The sequence below is a fragment of the Pogoniulus pusillus genome, chromosome 29 (assembly GCF_015220805.1).
Source record: "Pogoniulus pusillus isolate bPogPus1 chromosome 29, bPogPus1.pri, whole genome shotgun sequence".
Taxonomy (NCBI): Eukaryota; Metazoa; Chordata; class Aves; order Piciformes; family Lybiidae; genus Pogoniulus; species Pogoniulus pusillus.
Genome location: NC_087292.1, coordinates 12,490,930 through 12,511,676, shown reverse-complemented (window position 1 = coordinate 12,511,676; position 20,747 = coordinate 12,490,930). Strand labels below are relative to the sequence as shown.

The 20,747-nt window shown below is 42.4% G+C and overlaps 1 protein-coding gene across 2 annotated transcripts in view; it reads right to left on the bottom strand.

The window, feature by feature from the left end:
- Positions 1-20,747, bottom strand: part of PHACTR3 (phosphatase and actin regulator 3) — a 108,094-nt gene that overhangs the window by 1,985 nt on the left and 85,362 nt on the right. For both annotated transcript variants that reach the window (XM_064168062.1, XM_064168063.1), the window contains exons 9-12: positions 7,087-7,142; positions 3,042-3,103; positions 2,155-2,295; positions 451-527 (exon numbers count right to left, since the gene is read on the bottom strand). In XM_064168062.1, coding sequence (XP_064024132.1) covers positions 451-527; positions 2,155-2,295; positions 3,042-3,103; positions 7,087-7,142 — 336 coding nt within the window. The remainder of the gene's footprint in view (positions 1-450; positions 528-2,154; positions 2,296-3,041; positions 3,104-7,086; positions 7,143-20,747) is intronic.

Sequence of the window (20,747 nt, the reverse complement as noted above, 5' to 3'; positions counted from 1 at the left end):
TTGTCTTGTCAGGGTGTATAGAATTGGATATGTTCTAGTGGGCATGTTGAAATGTTTGGATTAAAGAGGCTGCACACTCAAGTGCATTTAATTTCAACACTTTCATGTACTAAATATATAAGTTGGGTTTTGATATTTAAAAAGAGTATTTTTACTAGGTTATCTCTTACATTTAATATTTTCTCATAGCTTTTGAGTCTTCAGTGTAAAGAATGCAACCTGAGAGGTGTTCTGCATAAGGGCTGAGAGCTTCTTAGATTATAGTCAGCAAAGCTAAAATAACAAACAGACAAAACCAGAACAGGAAGAGAAATACTGGTGCTTTCTTTTAAAACAATGCTTCCTTTGCATATTCTGCCACATCCACCACGTGAGAGCAAAACCCACAGCTGTGGGACTGAGGCAGACTGTTTTTAGCAAGCAGTAGAAATAACCAGCTGGAAAACTGACCTTGTCAAGTGTTTGCTTGAGGCATGTACCTCCATTTCATTGCTTTTGTATTCATTTAGCTCTTTCCGAATTGCTGCCTAGGAATTGAAAACAGAATAAGGTTAACAGATGATGTTGTATTTACAAGCATTGTAAACCACCAGCTTGCAGAGCAGAACAGAGATTTCCTCAAGCAGAAACAACAGGTACTGGGTATAGCAAAGACTACTCTGCCAGCAGAGGGGATGGATATCTAGGTTATATTGACTGGTGATATGATACTTCCTGTCATTCTGCACTGATTGATGACGGGGGCATTTCTGTCTAGAAGGAATTCTGTCAGGAGAATAAAACCACTGGGCTCACTGTCTCACTTTTAACAAGATTCCGTTTAAAATGCATTAAGGATTAACAAAAGTTGCTAAGAAATTGAGCAGCTGATCAGTTGCCTTCTATGGAATTCTAAAGTCCATCATTTAGAACCAAAAATCAGGCTTGTCACAAATTGCAAATACCAGTCCAAACTGTGCAGTCACCTGTAGCCAGACAATTACAGAGTCTGCAGGGAAGCAAAATGTTCTATTTAATGTAATTAAATTTGAGAGTAAAAAAACCTTCAGCATTCTTTTGTTTCAGTAGCAACTGGGATCTGGAACATACTGGTACTTTTATAGATTCTTACTATAATTTACCAACCTATAATTATGAAGGCTTGTGCCCATATTCATGTTTTATATCAGAGATTTGGCTTAGTAAAAGGAAAATTTAGGAAAAATAATGTCTTTGTCTACTCAAAGGCAAATTTTTCAGCTGACTTCTGACCCTGAATTCATGACTACATCACCTAATATATGCATTTGAACTCTGCCTTTCTTCGCTTAGAAACCTGCCTAGGTAATGATATAAACCCAAGTAAATCTAGGGAAAGCCCTACTTTAATACCCAGTACATGCAAAGAACATTATTATGCCATGGATTAGTATCTAATTGCTTATTCAGCATTTTAGAGGGGTCAAGAGAATAGCTACTGTGGCCGAGATACATTGTTCTTTTCCTAGCTAGGTCCTCTAAAACCATTTGTTACTGGGGAACGATCCTGTGTTTGCCATTTTACCCAGTAATTCTCTCAGCATCTCTGCTTTTCCTGTTTGCTGCAGCCCTAAAGTTTCAGCAGCTGTTCTCCCTGGAGTCATGCTGAGCTAGCTTTCTTACTACTGGAGGACCTAAATGTGAAAGTTAACTTAGGGTGTACATCAGCTATGTAGCAGGTATGGGGCAAAACAAAACTGAGTGTTTATGCTCATGAAAATGTGGGATGAAGTGACTCCTTGGACGCTCCCAGGAAACAGGGAAGGAAACGTAGTGGGCATATTTGCATGTTTGGCACAAAACTTCCAGCCTGAGGATAAATGTTAATACTGCCTTGGCTGGAAATGGTTTTGAGTTGCAGGCCTAAAGCACCGAGAGAGATTGTGTCCACCTCTTCTTTTTTCTTTTTTTTTTTTTTTTTGATGGGCTCTGTAGAAGCCTTCCTAGTACAAAGGAGGCATTTTTGTAAATGTCTTTTTTTATGACCATCTGCACTGGCCAGTGTGCTTTTAGCATAAAAATAATGGTAACCTTTACAGAGATTAAATGCCCCAGAGGTTAAGTGTCTTTGCAGAATCTGATGTATAGACAAAGCAGGCAGAAAGCAGCAATATGCTGCTGTAATTATGTCAGTACCTTATCTGCTGCTGATAGTCTTGTCCATGGTTTATCTGCTCGCCTGTCGTAGTCCTGTGCTTTTGCCACTTCCACATAATCACTGAATCGAATCAGGATTTTTCTGTCTCTTAGTTCATCAACTGTAGGTCTCTGGTTAAGCTGTATTAAACAGTGTTGCAAAATAAAGCCAGTGTTAATAACAAACACAGCAATAAAAAGTGAAACATTTTCTGCTTCCCACTCTTAGCTCAAGGTGCACTTATGTATCTGCAGAAAAATCCCTACCCCTGAAATGGAGTGGTGGGCTACAGCAGAGTTTATTTTATAATGAACAAAAAAGGAAAATATTTTAACCTGAAGGTTGATAAAAAGCATTTACAGTATGTAAAGGAATCATAATGAGCGTATTATGGTCTGTGAATAGTAGTGCATGCTGCAGGGCTTTCCTACTACTGTCAGCAGCAGATGACTGTGTAAGGTTTTCAGGACTGGGCACACTGTAAGAATTTCGATTTAGCTTTAACAACCACATTTGGCTGAGAATTCCAGTAGAGATTCCTAGGACACAACAATTACACAATGGAATTCTCATTCTGAGAATATCTTACATGCAAAAAGAAATTTACTGTGAGAGCACACCTGGTGCTCAGCAGGGAGTCAGAGCTGCTACTGATTGCTTACAATGAAGTAATCCTTTTCTAGCAATATAGCTGGGAAATCTGCAAGCAGGTAGCCCCGTTCTGAGTGTACCTGTAAATATTAGTAGTACTAAGTTTCGTGTAGCTGAGATAAGGTAGATGTTTTTATAATTCACTTTGGTAGGTACTGCTATCTTTCTGGCTGGCTGATGTTGTATTAGCTTTACTACATTTACTACACTAATAGAAGGTATTGCAAGGTTTTACCTTTCTTGTCAGCCTCTGTTTGATTTCCCTTCTTTCTTCCTGTTCTGTTTGATCATTTCGTTCTGTGGAGAACACACACAAAAAAAAAAAACAAAGGAAGAAAAAAAGTGACTTTACTCATGAGGAGGACTGGTATTTTCCAAAGTTCCAGGCAATAAATTAGAGCAAAGAAATAGTAGCTAGTTCTTAGTTGTGTGTTTTGTTAGCTCAGCACATCTCTCTAGTCCTCTATGAGAATGCATAGTTACTTCTCTGTACCATACTGGTGCCAGTGCCAACTTTTCCTATGCTGTAAACCCCCAGAAAGGTTTAATGAAACAACAAGCATTCACACCAGCTGTCTAAGTGATACACTTTAGAAGGAAAATAAAACTATTCCAAAATTAATCACCATTTTTATTTCTGCATATTGCTGGAGCCATTCATTACTGCAGCTGCTCCAGGGAAACTATGTTCTGTCCTGCATAAACTTATTCTCAGGCTGCACCTTTAGATGGTCACACTGACACAGTAGTTATCTCTGACTTGCATGGTTGTTTTCTTCTGCTGTTCACGGTATGCCACTGACATTAGAACCTCTTCATCCTCATGGGGTTTCCTTTTGTAGCCTTCTGTTCTAACCTAAGCAGCTTTCCTGTGTGTTGTGCCTATTAACATTCAAGCCATGATAACTCCTACACACTGGGGCTAAAAATAGCCTGGAGTGCTGTAACGCTGTGTGAAATGCAGCCTTTGCCTTGGGAAACCAGTCACTGGCGTTGCTATTTCTAGTACTATCTGTTACTAAATTAAGGCATGAGCCTGTGACCTGAACAAAGCTTGAGACAGAGAGAAAAATGTTTAACCATTCTAAGATTCTCTAGGTACTACTGTGAATTTTTATTACATCATTCATAGGAGGTAGTTCCAGTGTTAAAGCGCACACTTGATTTTTAATATGCCTCAACAAAAGCACTAGCACTGCAGATGGGTTTCCCAAATGCTATTTTTAGTAATAAATTACTCTTGCTTTTTATTGCTTTATTGCTCATTAAATTGCACTGAAATGCATAATTTAAAATAGGGAGTAGAGGATAGCTACAACTGGTGCTAGTAGAAATGTAAATCATGTTAAAATGCTCTAGTGTGCTCTATTGCAGTTTGGAGGCAAGGCACACAAATTTACAAGAGACTAGGAGAGCTAAATTTAGTGCTGTCAGGCAGGAGCAGCTATTTAAAGCTGGAATGTTTAAAAAGAGACCAGGTTTTAAAAAGCAGAGTATATTCTAAGGTGTGGAGATACCTGTGAGAAGTTACTAATTTGCTTCATTCAGTTTTAATTCACCCCTTTAGATACTTCTGTCTGCATGTCTTTAATAAAAGAAGATAATTGTCTGTAGCACAGTGCCTTTTGAAGATGTGACAGGGCTACGTGCTGAGAGAATTCCTTAAGCAAAGCCACAAATACATATTTCTGATTTAAAAACAAAGCAACAGAACCAAAGCACTTTCCTAAATGTACTAAGTGTGTATTATGACCCATTTCTGTGAGACATCCACTCAGATTCACTGCTTATTCCCAGCTCGAAGAAATAGAAGATTTCTTTTAGAAAAACAAACCAGGCTATGATAGGAAATGCCAGCAAGGGCCCTGTAAAACTCAGGCATTATTACAGAGAAACCAGAGAGATTTCTCCCAGCAGCATCCCTCTGTCTGCACTTAGATCCATTCATTAGCGAGGGCTGGTTTCATAAATCTCAGTGGAGAGACACTCCCAATTATGAAGTGGCATGTGCAATACTGTAATTCATTTTGCTGCTCTCTGGCTTCTTCAGAGAGCTCTCCACTGTGCACGACACTGAAACAATTGTGGTGTTCAGAGTGAAGCAGGGACTGTGCAGTGTGTTTTAAGAGACTGCTTTCTTCAATGGGAGCAGCAGCTTTCTGTTGAGTAGAGGAAGAACATGTGAATGCCTGGCTCACGATTTTGGTTCATGCTTTGCAGTAAGCCAGCAGTGCTTCTATAGTTGAAGGACTTAGATCTACAACATTTTATGACAATGTTGGCTTTAGGTTTGCATTTTATTAGTTTTGTATCTCAGAAAGATCACCCTAAGGGAGGTAAGAAGTTGCCTTTTTTTTTTCATCTTGCCAAGATTTATTTTAAAACAACATAGTAGTTGCACATAGGCGCTTGCAATATGCTTCCCATTTTGAGAACTGTACAAATGTGACTGATTGGTCCTTAATGCAGCTGTGGGGGTAGCACTGCTTCCATTAGCAGTATGTATTAGGAACATCATAGACATCAGGAAACTTCTGATGCAGCTGTACAACCCAGAGGAGGTTGTAGTGATTTCACTGAAGGGCATTTGTGCAGCCACAGCTTGGCATGTCAGACCCAATCCAGGTGATTTTAAATTCCCTAACAAAACTATTGACAGCCCTGTTACTAAAGAGAGACTTTAATCATTTCCAAATTGACTCACAGACAAGGCTAGAGCTGTTGCAGCTGTCCAGCCTTTTACAACTACAGCTGCCACAGGGAAGTGATGACCACAGCTCTGCACAAGACATGTAGCTTTTTCTATAATGGAGGAGGTAAATAAAATAGAAGTGGTTCTGATCTCAGCTGAACCTGTGTAAAGCCTGAGCAACTGAGCTGAAGTCAATAAATTTCCTCCATGCTGGGAGCTCTTTAAATGATACAAATCTAGATCAGTATGTTTAGCTGGCATTCAGGAAATATCTTTAATGCTGCTTTATCTTCTTTCTGCTTTATCTGTCTCTAAGCTCATTACATGAATGTATTCAAACTTTTTTATTATTGAAGCTGGTCAGTTTAACCCAGATTAAGGATGTAACCAGTACACTTCAAAAAGTAAACATAGAGGAACAGATATTTTCAGTGGAGATCAACTCAGACAGGAAAAAACCCAAAGGAACAGATTTTCAGAGCTCTTAGGCACTAACTCTTGAAAATCTGGCCCCACATATTTCAGAATCTTGGGTTACTGCTTTTCCTTGTCTGTTGTGCTAGGCAACTGATGAAGTTAGGCCAAGTTGCAGAGTACACATCCTGCTTCTCATTTAGCTCTGCACGTGTTAGATACATCTAATTTTACCATGTGTGATGTATGCATTGGAACAGGACTAAAAATACTGATAAATGTAAAAGTGGAATCCTTTTGTGTTAAAACTGAAATGAAATCCCCAATAACTTAAAAGGCAAGACTATAAGGGTTTTTTCTATGAACTAATAAGAAAGTTCAGAGACATTAAATTGTAGGTAATGAGCTGTAGATAACTTTTTTTTCCCTAGCAAATTGGAACCACATTAATAACTAAAGATGAATTAAATAGCATAGGCAGCATTCCTTGTGTGACATAAGCTTCTGTGGCTTTACATTTATGCTTGTTTAATGAGAAACAAACTATTGTTCATATCATTCTGGTTTTTGTCTTTCAACACTAAACAGATGATGAAAATACCAAAAGCAGAGTACTTTGAGCAAATGGCCTCCCTTTTTTTTCTATCTGAGACCTATAATGGAGACACAGTCAAAGTTCTCTCTCACTTTCCCCTAACTCAGAGCATTCACAGAACTTGTAAGGAAAGGTATTATATTCATCACTTGTTTGATCCCCAGGTCAGAACACCAACCCTTGGGCAGACTTGCAAATCTCTGCCTTAGGTTTATTTGAGGGATGTTGAGAGCATCCACTTGAATCTTGGTAGTATTCAGTGTCCAGTTTGCCATGACAGTCCAATTCTCTTTGCACTGTGTGACACTAAGGTTGTATTCCCCTTCCAGACATCCATACCAGTATAATCAGAATGATGATTACTTGAAAGACTAAATCTGAACAAGCCATTCTTTTCTGTACTAAATTACTTGCCTTTATCAACTTGTAAATCCCAATTCCTGCAGGACTTGAAACCCATGAGATGTGAAAAAGTTTTAGGCAGAGAAACTAAGCCCAAGTAATTGATTAGTCTATTTAAAAATAATATGTTCTAGAGATGCAATCGCTGGTTTCACCAGACAGACAGAAAATACTCACGTTTAAGGATGTTTCTTCTTTCTAGCTCCTCAACAGCAGGTCTTTGGCTGAGTCGCCTGCGGAAAAACACCAAAATCACATTTTGTACCATGCCTGTTCTTTGGAAGGTCTGCAGTATTCTGAGTTCTGGTTGGTGTTTTCCTCAGGGAGGGGACTACAAAATCCCTCTCCAAAACTCAGGAAGAAAAATATACAACAATCCTGGCAGTAGGATGCTTCCTTGTATTCAGCAATGCAGGTAGAAGTTCTCTAGTTTGCTCTGCTGTCAGTGAAACACTTGCCCAGATTGTGCATCCTTTTCACCACACTTTCCAGACAGTCAGTTGGAAGCAGTGTTGCCAATGGTTAAATTCACTCTTGAGAGGGTATTTAAGGCGGTTATCAAAGCAGCTTCACAGTGATCTTCTGTAGCTAGCTATGTCTCTACCTTTTAATGGCATGCAGCAGTCAGCTTCCTTTTCTCTAGTAACAGCGGTGGTGCATCCTGACAAAACGCAGACTTGCCAGAAATAAGCTTTCCCGTGATTTCCTGACTACACATTTAACTGACCGATCCAGCAGATCTTCTCCTGCCTGCTGAATACAATTCGTGTGCTGCTCACAGCCTCATGCTGTCTGAACGGAGTGTCTTGTGCAGTTTCACCTCCCCTTTTCAGTAGTGCTGCTACAGGATTGAGTCTTTGAATCATATGATCAGTGCCTCAGCGATTTTATTCTGCATACTAAATGAGACTTCCCTCCGACACACTGCTAACGTCTGCAGAGAATCTCAGGTTAGCTGAACCCCTCCTCTAGGCACACACACACACACACACAGAGAGAGAGGCTGCATTTGCTTGCTTTCAAGTAATCATCTAGCAAGCAGATCAGAGTTTATGATGATTTCTGGCAACGTTAAGGATTTTCATCGTCTCCTCTCCAGCAGATGTTGCCAAGCCAGAGATGAAGTTACAGAGACAAAGAAATACTCGAGCAGAGACCACACTGCAAACCACTGCTGCAGCAGTTATCCCTTTACTGTGTATAGGGGATTAGGGAATAAGGGAATGATTATCAAATGATGCTAGAACAAGATCTATGTTTTATCAATGTAAGAGATTAAAAAAGTGAAGTGATTGTTAACAGACTACAAAGGAACTGGTAAAAGTAACTGATTTTCATTTCTCCTCTATGCATATGTTATCAGAATAGCAGCCCAAAATATGAATGCAACTCATCCTTTTTAAACTAATTTCCCTGAGATCACTGGGAAAGCTCTCATCTCTGGCAGCAGGAAGGCATCACAACTACTATCCCAGATTCACACCCACAGAAAACTTAAGATGAGAAACTTCTGCTTAGAAATGCCTAAAGCCTCTCATTCTTTCTACCTAACATTGTATCGCCTAAGATACTTCCCCTGGTCTCTGGATTTCTCTTTGGAGTAATGGGTCAGCAGTGACTAATCCAAACTGAAACAGGAACAAAGCTGAAATGCCCTGCTAAAGGCTTTAAACATGTATCTCCAATCCCTGTTACCTGTGGGCTCCTCCCTCATTTCCCTGTACTATCTCAGAAATGATACAGGTCTGACTAGGGTTTGTTTGAAAAACATTAATGTGCATAATAGCAATCAGGGGAGAATGGCTTGGAGAGCTTATCTGCAAATGAAAGGTCCACTCCACCTGCTACTCACATGCCTTGCTCTCAAGCCATTCTTAATTACAGCCCTTCCACACAAGATGTATAGATTCTCGCAGATTTCAGAGGCCCCTTTTAAACAGGGGGGTTAAAAGCCTAGCAGAAATGACCAAAGCAGTGCACCTCTATCTGAATGCTTTTTGTCTTCTCTTGGGTTTTTTCTGTATGTATAGTTACTATACATGCGTACAATTGGACAGTCACTGATCCACTCCTGGGATTTGCTTCCCCAGTAGCTTAAATTCAGGGATGTCTGAGCTGAACTGGCAGTGCCTCAGTCAAGGTGACTGCAGCTGCCTCAGGAAAACTGGACAGAACTGGAGGCGCCAATGTCATGTCCCTATAAATGATGTTTGGATACGTTTCAGATGGAGTTTGCTGTACATGTGTCAGTGATGTTCCAAGTTTGGACAGAGACCAAAATCTGAATAATGCTAAAGCAGTTAGGAGGGTGGGCAAGGGGCACACAACACTACGTGGACAGCTATTTCTTAAGTAAATTCAGGAAAAAACTTCAAGTTGCTATGTTATTATTGTTCTGTGCAAAGCAAGCATACATTTTCAAGCAGCAGGTGTTCTTCAGCTGTTTGAGGGTGGGGGGTGTCCTGAGAGTATTTTCAGATTACCTTTAGAATGTTTTCTCCCGTGATTTGGGCTCAGAAAGATAAGTGGATACATTTATATATTGCCTTCTCTCGTAGCTAAAGACTTTGCTCCTGAAATGTTACTCCTGAGGGTGAGGAGCAGGTCATTGCAGGTTAGCTCAATCACTTGTGGCTCACCCCAAGAGCACCCTACAGGTATGGCCATGTGCATTCTTTGTCTCACAGTACCTTGGCTGCAGAGAGTCTGCACATGGCCTGGAGATACTTGTTTGTTCCATGTAATGTCCACATGGAAATACAGTGATGCCCATGAGTGGTCCATGCTGGCTCTGAGGAGAGTAATAAATCTCCACGTGTCTGGCTGTTTCCCTTGACGTACTTGTGCAGTGTCTAATGGTAGCCAAACAGGCTGCCCAGGGAGATAAAGGGCACTGCCCACAGCAGCCTGATGGGTGGGGAGGTCTCTGATGGCTGGGCTGGTGGACTGGGCTGCAGCCCCCCACTGCAGGAGTTTGGTCTGAGGACCTATTAACTGACATGTTTGACACGTGCACACGCACAGATGCTGCAGCTGGCTTCAAGGGGAAAACCTCTAATTACTAGTTCCCTTTGGAGCAAAGTCACATGTTCATGAGCCCAGAGACTCTCACATGTGGCTGTGACTGCTGATCAGTAGATCAATATTTACTTCACACAGTCAGATTGTTTCTTCACATTCAAGGAAACAAATGTACTGGGGCCTGCATCACCCCAGGGTTGGTAGTATTGTCTGTTACAGGTGACTGAATTTTCAGCAGTCCGAGGATTTGCATGTCACTGGGATCCCAGGGTATGCTATCAGATGGGCAATGCATCAGCAGTTGGAGCTGCCAGGTTCTCTGTCCTCACAGTTGACCTCAGCAGTGTCTGCTTTGTCCGTTGTGGGAAATGCATCTCATCAAGGCCACAGCAAGCTGTGGGCTTGTAGGTATGGGCACAGAATAGCTGATGGAAGACAAATTTGGAACAGGTACAGCCCACCTGTAAGTGCAGGGGTCTATGCTGACTGCCCATGCCTCATAGAGCCCTTTCTTTCTGGCTTCTCTTTAGAGTCTCATCTGCCTAGCAGACCCTAGCAAAATCCAGTGGGAAAAAAACTGTGTTCTTGGTTTGTAGGGTTTCTTATCTGTCCCTTTCTTTCCCAGATACACTTCTGCATAAAGTCTGTTGCCCAGTATCTTATGTATGATTTTCATAAAACTGGATTTCTTTGGGGGTTGTAGCTGAAGCCAGAAGACATACTCTGAGTCCTGGTTCTGGTCTGTCTTACTTAAATCCATGTGAATTTAATAATCTTCTACAAAGGCAGAGTGTGTGCACACGTGTGTGTGCCTGTGGACTCTGGGCTGACAAGTGAGCAATCAATCCAGCCTTCAGTAAGTATGCTGTAGCCAGCAGCAATTGCATTGATTTGCTCTCGTGACAGGTGGCTTTGCAGACAGAGTTGGGAAGGGAGGTGGTGGGGAGGATCCATCTCACAGGAGAGCTCCAATTCAGGCAAAGGGAGGAGAAATGGGAATGCCTTGTGCTTGCTCCCCATAAAGCAGCTTAAGTCTACTACCCATCAGGAGGTGAAGGCTCTGCCTCTTAAATTGGCATCTCTGTTACCAGGACATCATGTTCAATTCAACAAGAAGTTTATTTTCATCCTCCTTATAAGTAGCTGTGAAGAGGATGTGTGCCAGAGCTTTGAGTCACCCACACACTGCTCTGTGGCAGTGCAGTACTGCTTGCAATATACAGTTATGGGTAGTAGTAAATCTCTGGTGGGAGGGACTTGCCTTCTACAGTCTGTACAAAAATAGAAGGCAGACACTGAGACACAAACTTGTTTTTACTCCAAGGTGATTTTGGAGCATGTAAAAAGTGGTAGCTGAGTGGTGTGCCAGCATTTCCCATAGCACAATAGGGTCTCTGCCATTCTCTGATAATGGGAGGCAACAGAGCAGTGTGAAAAGGGTATGGAAGATTCTGAAAGTTGCCTACAAAACCATTAGTGATTTTAAATGGCTCGATATTTGTGTCTGTGTTCCTTCATAAACTTTTTTTTGCATCCCAATAAAAAAACCTGCCTTTGCATGCCCAGTAGAAGACACTGGATAAATGCAGAGGCCAAATATGTTGCCTTAATTACCTATCTTATTCCTTTGTTTGACCTTTAGTTCTGTTTGGATTTCAAGGCTGCAAATCAGAAAGCATTCAGTTAATGATGTTGTCACTCATCTCCCAGGCAATTACATTTGCCCACTATTATAGTTTCTGTGATATAAGCCCTGCAATATGGAGTTCAGATTTCAGTTGGAATAATAACCAAATACTTGCTCAGCGTGACCCTTGCATCATAACCCTCTGTCCCTGAACAACCTCCATCCTTGTGACAGGCTTGTTACTGCCTTCTGTTAGTGATAAGCACTGTGTGGACTGAAATACAGAGCCAGGATCTAATTAGGTGAGAGGATTCAAATGGAGAAGGCTTTACAGTAATCACTGTTCTCACCACCTGTGGAAGTCCTGATGCATTTGACCTTTGGCTTCATAGTTTTCTCACTGTGTGAGGAAGAAAGGGCAGACACAGCTGGGAAGCAGAGCCTGTCTCTCAATTCAAAGGCCTGATGAAGGTGCTGAGCATTCTTCCATCATCTTCAGGAAGCTCTTGCTATCAGACCTCTCTCAACATGTTGGAGGATATTGCGGCACATTGCAGGACCAACACAACATAAAAGCTGTCATTTTCAGCTGACCTAATAGTAAATATACAAGGAGTAACACACCTACATTGGAGTCTAAATGTAATAGCTGCTTATTGTGGAACAGGAGCTTTCTCCTCTCCCATCCATCTGCTCCCCTGCTCTGCGGTTTAACAGGGCTGCTAGATAGTGGATGTCCTGTTTGTAATGGAATTACAGTATTTAATCATCAGGGTGACAAAAGTACAACTTATTAGTCAGGCAAAGACATGCTCAAAGTCTGTAGTTTGATGAGTGTTTCTTTTGGTAGCAATGTCAGCATGAGCAGTGCTGCCACTTGATTTTGCTTCTGCTTTACCTTGCAGCTGGGCAAAGATCTGGCTTGGGGAATACATTCAAGTTAAAAATAGCTCAGTCAGAAAAACTACTGAAAGAACATCCTCTTCAAATAAGAGTACAAGTGGTGCAGGCTTCCAGTGCAGCTCCTCTGCTAAAGTCTGATGAGGGCTCAAGGCTGTGTATAAAATTGTATGTTGAAGGGTCTTCCTACCAAAACCACATGCTGGTTATGATCTGGGTCACACTGTGCAGGTCACTAAAAATAGCGAGTAATGTTTCATTACACAGTAATAGGTTTGGGGCTCTGAAGCAGGAGTAAAATTTGAGCATAGAAGGGGAAAATGGCAATTTTACACATCTCATATTTGGGCAGATTGAGAACATTGATGCTTCAGGACAAGCAAACACAAGCGATCCTATAAATCCCAGAGTTTTAATTCTATCCCATTATGTATGTATTACCATTGTGTTATTTCAAATAAAGACATCTGCCACTGCTAAAATCAACTCTGACAGCAACTGCTTGAAGCAGCAGTGGAGAGTCTGCAAGTCAGTTAGCCCATTGTTGGGACTGCCACTTCACTGAGACTCTCCAGTACTTCTGGGTGCTCACTGGGTAATGATGTGTACAGAAAGAAAGAAGAAAAGAAGGAAGAAAAGCTGGGGTTTAATTTCACTGTCTAAAATATGCCTAATATACTGCTTCCTCTGGGGTGACTGAGGCTGGCCTGTCAGTCACCCAGGAGCCCTATAGAAACAAGTGTCTGCAGGCTCATGACTCAACTTCCTGGGCAGTCAGGAACGCAGTTTTAGCCACCACAGTCAAAGGAAACAGGGACAGGAGGAGAGAAAGCCATGACAGTTTGGACCGTGGCACTCATAATGTTTCAAACTCCACCCAACAGGGATACTGTACATGGGTGGAATTGTCCCAGCACGCCCTGAATTCAGCTTGGCTGCTCACTGTTGCACAGCTAGTGTTAAGATCCTGCAATATTGTCCACTTAACCTACAAACAGTTGTGCCTACCAACAGATGCCACTGCAGTGTGCAACTGTGGGATTTGGGTCACTGGAAGAAACCACAGCTTTGGATTTGCACAGAGCAGACAAAGAGCTATTGGTATGTATAGCTTGTCAGTCTGCCTCTGCTGACTTCATGTAAATTCTCCTCCACCCCCTCATTTAATGAAATGCCGTGGATACAAGCTGCTGAAAACTTCCCCAAGCAGCATGAGCTCTGGAAAATACACTTTTCTGTTCCCTCTAACCTGTATTTGTATACAGAGGACCCTCTGGCAATCTGCACAGTCTGTGAAGTGGCAAGTAAACATCTGCAGGCACATTTGCCATTGCAAGATATTGCATAAAACAACAGCAAGGATTTACCCCCAGAGCTTGGTGGTATCAAACTGCATCAGCCTACTAACCCAGCAGCCTCACACCCTGACAGGAGAGGGCATGCTGTTGTACTTTGCAAACTTTATGCCAAGGGACAGCTTTCTTAACCACTGAAGCAAATCAAGGCAAATGCAGTGTTCTCTTGCCTTTGTGCAATCCCTAAAGAAAAAGAAAACCCAAGCTACTAAATGGTAGTGATTCCTGAAGTTACAAATGCTTCTGAGATAGACAGTCCCTGCTGGGACCATATGTATGACTGTACACCTGCCACCAAATTGCAGGGATCTCTCTGGGAACGCTCTCCCTGGCAACACTAGTACTTTCTAGTTCTCGCCTGTCACTCGCCCACACAGCATCCCCAAAAGGATGGGATATCCCTCCCCTCAGCTAGCACATCACCATCTGTCGTGCTGTGTTCTCTTTCTCTCGTGCACACTATTGTTAGCCCAGCGTTTTTCAGCGCAGAGCTAGACCAACAGCAGGATGGCATTAACCAAGGCTGGCCAGAACCACGCAGCCTTTCCCCACAGCATGGTCTGAACTCTGCTTCTTTACTGCACTCCCATTTAATTTTAATATTTTGCTTTTTTCAAAAAGAGTTTGTAAGGTTATCAGCTGATTGTCAATGCAAACAGTGTTCCTGCTACCAGCACATGGAATGAATGAGGATTTCCACTGACAGCTCAAAGATGCGGCCCGAGCACTCTGTAGGAGTGTGAGTCCCCTGGTCATAAAGACAGGAATAATCATCCATTTAGTAGTCATGTCACCAGCAGATCTCACAGTGCTCTGCAAAGCTGGTCTGTATGGTTATCCCTGTTGTACAGGATAGGAAAATGTGGCAGTGTTCTGTCTGGAAAACCAGGCTGGCAGATTTCCAGGGGATTCACATCCCACTGCGAATTGCATTTTAGTGATTCTGTTTTCCTTTGTTTCTAAATGGGGCTATGTGAGGAGCATGACTTGCTACCTGATGCCACAGAGCATTAGGCAGGCTGACTTACATGGAAATGCAGAGGGGAATTGAATGGGAAAATGCCATCCTCATCTTGTCTGCTATCTTTCAAAGCTTTTTGGGACCCTCCTTAGTTCTGTTTAGGATCCTGTCTTTAGTTATGTAGTATAAATCCAATAGTTAGGTAATACAAATCCAATAAGAGACTTCTGGCTGATTTCAGTCAGGACAGAACATTCTAAGCTTTTGGAATCTGGATTCCTCAGCTGAGTATCATGGAAGAATTTAATTATGTAGCATTTCCCACTGACCTGAACATTCAGCTTTGACATTACTGCTATGATTTGTTGTGATACAACATACGCTGTCTTTTACTGTCAAAATGCAAGGCTGTGACACTAAGCCTTTGCGAGGTCTCCGTGTTCTTGAGCAAGGATTCTATTTACCACATCTATGTCTCCTCGGCATTGCTGTCTGCTGAGTGACTGACAGAAGAGGGATAAGCTAAGCAGAGCAAGGTAAAGTGGCAGTGACTTCATCAGAGCTAGAACAAGCCTTGAGTAGAGGCTAATGACCTCCATCATACAGTCATTTTCTAGGCTCTATTGCTGCTGATGCACAGATGGTCTCTCAAGTGCTACATTTAAGTGCTGGGTTTCTAGTCCACCATGAAGTCCCTGCTAACTTCAAGCTTACTGCTCTGGGCATCCTTGGTATTTTCACAGAGCTGTCTCTCTCTATTATCTTTTTCCTTTATGTTGTAAAAAGTCTGCAAAAAACATTTCTTTCAACTCAGTGGCATGATGCCTATAACTATAACTCTCCTTACCACATTAGTATTGGTTTGTTTAACCTTTTCTGTAGAAAGAGGCTTTTCCCCTTGTTGGGTGGCATTTGCAAGTACTGAAGCCACTCCCTGTGTTAATTACAACAATAAGGCTGCAGTGGAGCCTGGCTAGAACATGGCTTTTGCAGACACCCACAATTAGCCTGATCTCTTTGCAATAGACCAGCTGCTAGCTGGAGAGACTGTTGTGAGATCCTGGCTTTTAATATTTTTTTAACATGATTTTTGAAAAACTAATGAAGTATTTATTCCAAATTTAATTTGCTTAATGAATGTGATCATCTGAAGCAAATGACAATGGCTGTTCATCTGTGAGCCATGCAGCCTTGATTTTCGAGGGCTTATTTTCACTAGTAAGGCACTCAGGTTTTCATTCTGGTGTCTGTCTCTCAACCAAGATTTATGTTGTATGGCTTCAGTAAAATAGTTGTTCACACCTCTGTACACTACGGACAGACCAGATAAAAGTGACATCTTTTTAATGCAGTTTAAGAGTCAGAATTTACCAACATGTTGATTCTCCAAGCAGGTGTGTTTCCTATTTACCTTGATACAGTCCTCTGTATAAGTGGACTTTCAACAGAAGGAAGGCCTCAGCCTCCAAAAGTATTGTCTGCTTCTTTTTCATTTCACTGGATAAATACTCGAGCATGGATTGACAAATGTGGGAGCCCTTTTGATGTGTTACATGCAACAGCTAAAGAAAATATGTGAAACGAGAGTGCTTCCCTGAGAAAAAAAAACAAACCTCTCCAGAGTCGGGAGAGGTCAGGGAAATGTGCTGGCCAAATGTGCTGGCCCCTTGGAGGGGTTAATTATCCTAAAAAACAGACACTGAAGGAAACTTTCAATGCTCTGTTTGACCCAAGTAGCTATACAAATAAACAGGAACACCCCCCCCCCCCGCCACCATCACCCCAAACAGGAGCTGCAGCTTGCCAGGTGGGCACAGGCAATGGAATAAAAAAGATTCAGCTAGAACTGCATTTTAATAATTGTACAATAATTGTACAATTGGACAGTATTTATTAAGTAGTGTTTAATTAAAAACAAATACCTTCCGCTCTGACCTGATTTCTCTCCTTCCTCCCCATTTTTTCCTGTCATTTTTCACCCCACTCGCCTGCTCTAAGGTTATTCCCAAAGGGTAGAAAAACTGCACTAGACTGACCCAGTTTTTGTGTATGAAAGCAGCAAGCCCAAAATTCTCATTCCTGAGGGGAAATGAAGATCTTGAATGAGCCAGGCTACAGAAGTTGTGCTTAGAGCTCCAGGAGGAGCTGTAGTAACTCTAGTATTTGGAGGGTCAGCAACTGTGCTGTATGAATTGCAGTTTCCTTGGATCGCATGTGGTGAGCCAGTTCTTGGAAGAGAGTCCAGAAATATGCTCAAATTCTTCATGCAAAGGTGCAGATGACTCATCTGACAGCACTGCCTCATAAATCACTCACACCCTACTGCAGGGGTACCAGCCATATGCCCTCCAGTATGGTGTGTGCAAATGTGACACTGCACAGTAAGGAAGCTTTCTCTCTTCCCTGAACTGAAAGCCACACTACAGATTTTGTGGGAGAAGTGAATTCTGTCCACTTGGGTACTCTGCAGGCAATTCATAGCAACAGTTATGGTGAAACATGTTTGAATCCAGTCTGCATACAGATTTGATTAGGTCTAAAAGAATCATAGAATCATAGAATCAACCAGGTTGGAAGAGATCTCCAAGATCATCCAGTCCAACCTATCGCCCAGCCCTGTCCAGTCAACTAGACCATGGCACTAAGTGTCTCATCCAGTCTTTGCTTGAACACCTCCAGGGATGGTGACTCCACCACCTCCCTGGGCAGCCCATTCCAATGCCAATCACTTTCTCTGTGAAGAACTTCCTCCTAACATCCAGCCTATACCTCCCCCGGCACAACTTGAGAAGTACAGGCAGGAGAATCAATACATCATAACACCTCCCCTCTCTCCTTTGTTCTTGTGTGCTTTCAAGTCTGAAACTGAGTATGTTAAAACTGAAAAACATGCAGCAAAACCCCTTTCTGGATGAAATTTTGCTTACACCACTTCCTAGCCTTTCAGATACACACTGTCCACCCTATTTTGTGACTGTGAATTAAGTGCTTGGCTTCAAGTGCATAAAACATTTTTCCCTGAATTTCATTACCAGATCTAAAAACCAAACCAAAACAAAATAAAACATCCCACCTAATCCTGAATAATCTCAGTAACACAGCCACCATCCCCACAATTGGTGAGGGCTGCCAGCATGAATGCTTGAATCCCTGCTCAACCCTTGGGTTATCAGTGGCTCACAACTGCTACAGCACCTTGTTCTGGTCACGTTTTTGTCATAAAGCAGCACAAATGGCTGTGACAAGCAGAGCAGTTTACTCTGGTCCCTATTGATTAAGCTCTGCAAATTAAATTAAAGTGATTTCTGTCTGTAATTACTTGTACTGCAGATCTGAACTAGCTTAAGGACCTGAATTGTAATCCAGTGTAAGGTAAGGCATTACAGAGCATTACTGGCTTCCTGCAGATTTCCAATTTGCTTTATGACTGCTTGCCACTCCACGGAGCTGGGGCCCAGATCTCCAGGCACATGTCAGGTGATTTCTGAGAGAGGATCTGAGCCTGAACACATGCTGCTGTTTGTAGGAAGTTTGGCATGGCAAAATATGTGCATTATTTGATTCCTTAACATGTTTTTTTCCTTATTCAATTACACTGGCTTTAGCAGTTTTCCTGCATGTTTATTTACATAATTACGCTCTTGTGATCCATTACAGCTTTCTGAACCCTGGGGTTTTGTTATTTCTCATTTTAGGTGTGCCACTTATACCAGAAGAACTATTCAAGGAATTGATTCTGTGTCCCAGAAAAGGCTCTGCATATTCCTCTCTGTGTTTACACCTCCTGCTCTGCTCTTCCCTTCCCTGCTGTGCACTGACCTCCTGCCCTTGCCCTTGCCTTGCTGTGCCTGGAAAACATATCTGATTATGAATTCCTGGCACTGGGTCCAGAGAAATAGTGCAAGGAGTTAGTGTCTTCCCAGAAGACAATCACTCATCAGCTGTGTCCTAGTCCTGTGAAACCTTTTGTCCCTGCCCCACACAGAGAAGTAACTGCTCTCTGCAGTGACACCTCCTCAGGTCTGCACAAGCACCTAACATTTTCAACAGGACGTGGCTGTTGAATCCTGAGCAACCGAAACTTGCACTGTGAGCAGCATTGTTCAAATCAAAAACTAACACCCAGGACTATGTCCTCTCGTTGCAACCTTTTATAAATTAATTAGTATGTTCAAAAGTTCTTGCCAAACATGCTGTGGGCTAGGTCTGAGACAGCAAATTGCTCTTTCTGGTTCAGCTGCAGATCACAGCTCTTGTCCAGATCTGATAAGGGTGCACTGTGCTTCCCTACTGAAGCAAGCAAGCACCTCTGGGTAAAGAGCTTCTGTCCAGAGGGCCCATTATGATCACAGGCTCAGAGTGGTTAGGTTACTTGCTGATTAGTGATTCACACTTGTGAAGTTCATTCTGTTTTTGGCACTGTCATACCTGAATGAGAGCTAAAGCTGCCTTTCTCAAGAGTTCCCCAGTCCTTACGATAATGGGACAGAATAGTTAAGGTATGGCATGTACAGTACTTGAACGTCTTCTAATACATGTATTTGAGCTGTAGCTCCCTGGAAAGCCTTTTAAATGAGAGGCTAAACTGACTCATTGCTTGGAGATGTTAACAAAACTTGAGTTTTCTCCTTTTCTTCCTGATTTTTGTCCTTGAAGGCCCTCTCAGTGTCTGCCAGCTGTTACTCTAAATGTCAGCCACCTTGCCTGTAGGGCCAGTGCTGCTGTCTGCCACCAAGCACATAACAGGATTTCCACCTGTGTGCCACTGCCTGACACCAAGGAAGGGAACAGGAAATATTAATGTCTATCTGATCTAGACATCTAAATCCTGGAGGCAGCTCCAAAAACCCTCAGCTATCACTTGCACCTCCTTCATTCTTCCCATCCTTCCCACTGTGTCCTCTATAATACTTTTTGTGTAGACTGATAAGCTGAGCCTCTAACAGAAAAGGTACAAAACATGAAAAAAGTCCCAGATCCTCTCACAGCACCAGGTTTAGAAAGCACTTGGACACTGTGCAAACTGTTAATAAAATACTGCAGCCACCTGCAGCACACACAACCCCCTCCAAGCTGGTCTCTGCTGCCAGCAGCTCATCTTGATGTGTAGTGCAAAGCGAGAACAGGAGACTCCCTCGGCTTACACACACGCCCACAGAATTAAATTGGAGCTCTATATATAGCTCCTATCTCATGTGAGGAGCTGAGGCTTCCACAGACGCCCACGCTGTGCTCACTGGGGTTATTTTTAGCATCAGTGGCAAGGTTACCTGCATGATTCCAGCCAAGTGGGAATGAAATGCATTAAATGTACACAGCTAATTAGTGGTGACAGCTCCTCTCTTCATGTCTGCCTCTCCTTTATCTCTGGAATAAATCTGTGTCGAGTCTTCACAGCCTTCTGAAATCAGGGCAGCTCCCTGATTTCTACTTCACAGAGTGGGAGTTTGTTCTGAACACAACCAGAGCTTCATCAAAAAAACCCTTCATATTCTCCAGGTGAACTTAGGCTAGTCTCCATGCTGGGCTTACTTCAGTATCTACTTAATTTTCATGTTAAGGTTACTTATGTACACCTCTGCTTTTTGGCCAAACTGAAATATCCCCCAGAGTTCTGTGGATTCAGTCCATTTTCACACTCAACCCCTCAAGGTCTTTTCTCTAGAAGGCAGATGTCTTCTCATGAGCAAAGCTGCATTGAGACATTTCTGGGGGGAATGCCAGTGGACATGCCGTTCTGGGAAAAGAGGGCACAGCTTTTGTTATGGCAGCAGGTACAACTTTCCTTTATGCTTGCTCTGTGCTGAATTCTCACGCTTTATGCTTTTAGGCTGCAAATCTCAAGTGCTGTTTCCTTGGCATTGTTCCGTCTCCAGCAGCACTGTGAACTTCACGCTCTGTTACGTAAGGCTGAGGCACAAACCAGGGTCTAAACTGGGGGTGCATTTAGCTATGTCTGCAGTTTCTGGGCGAG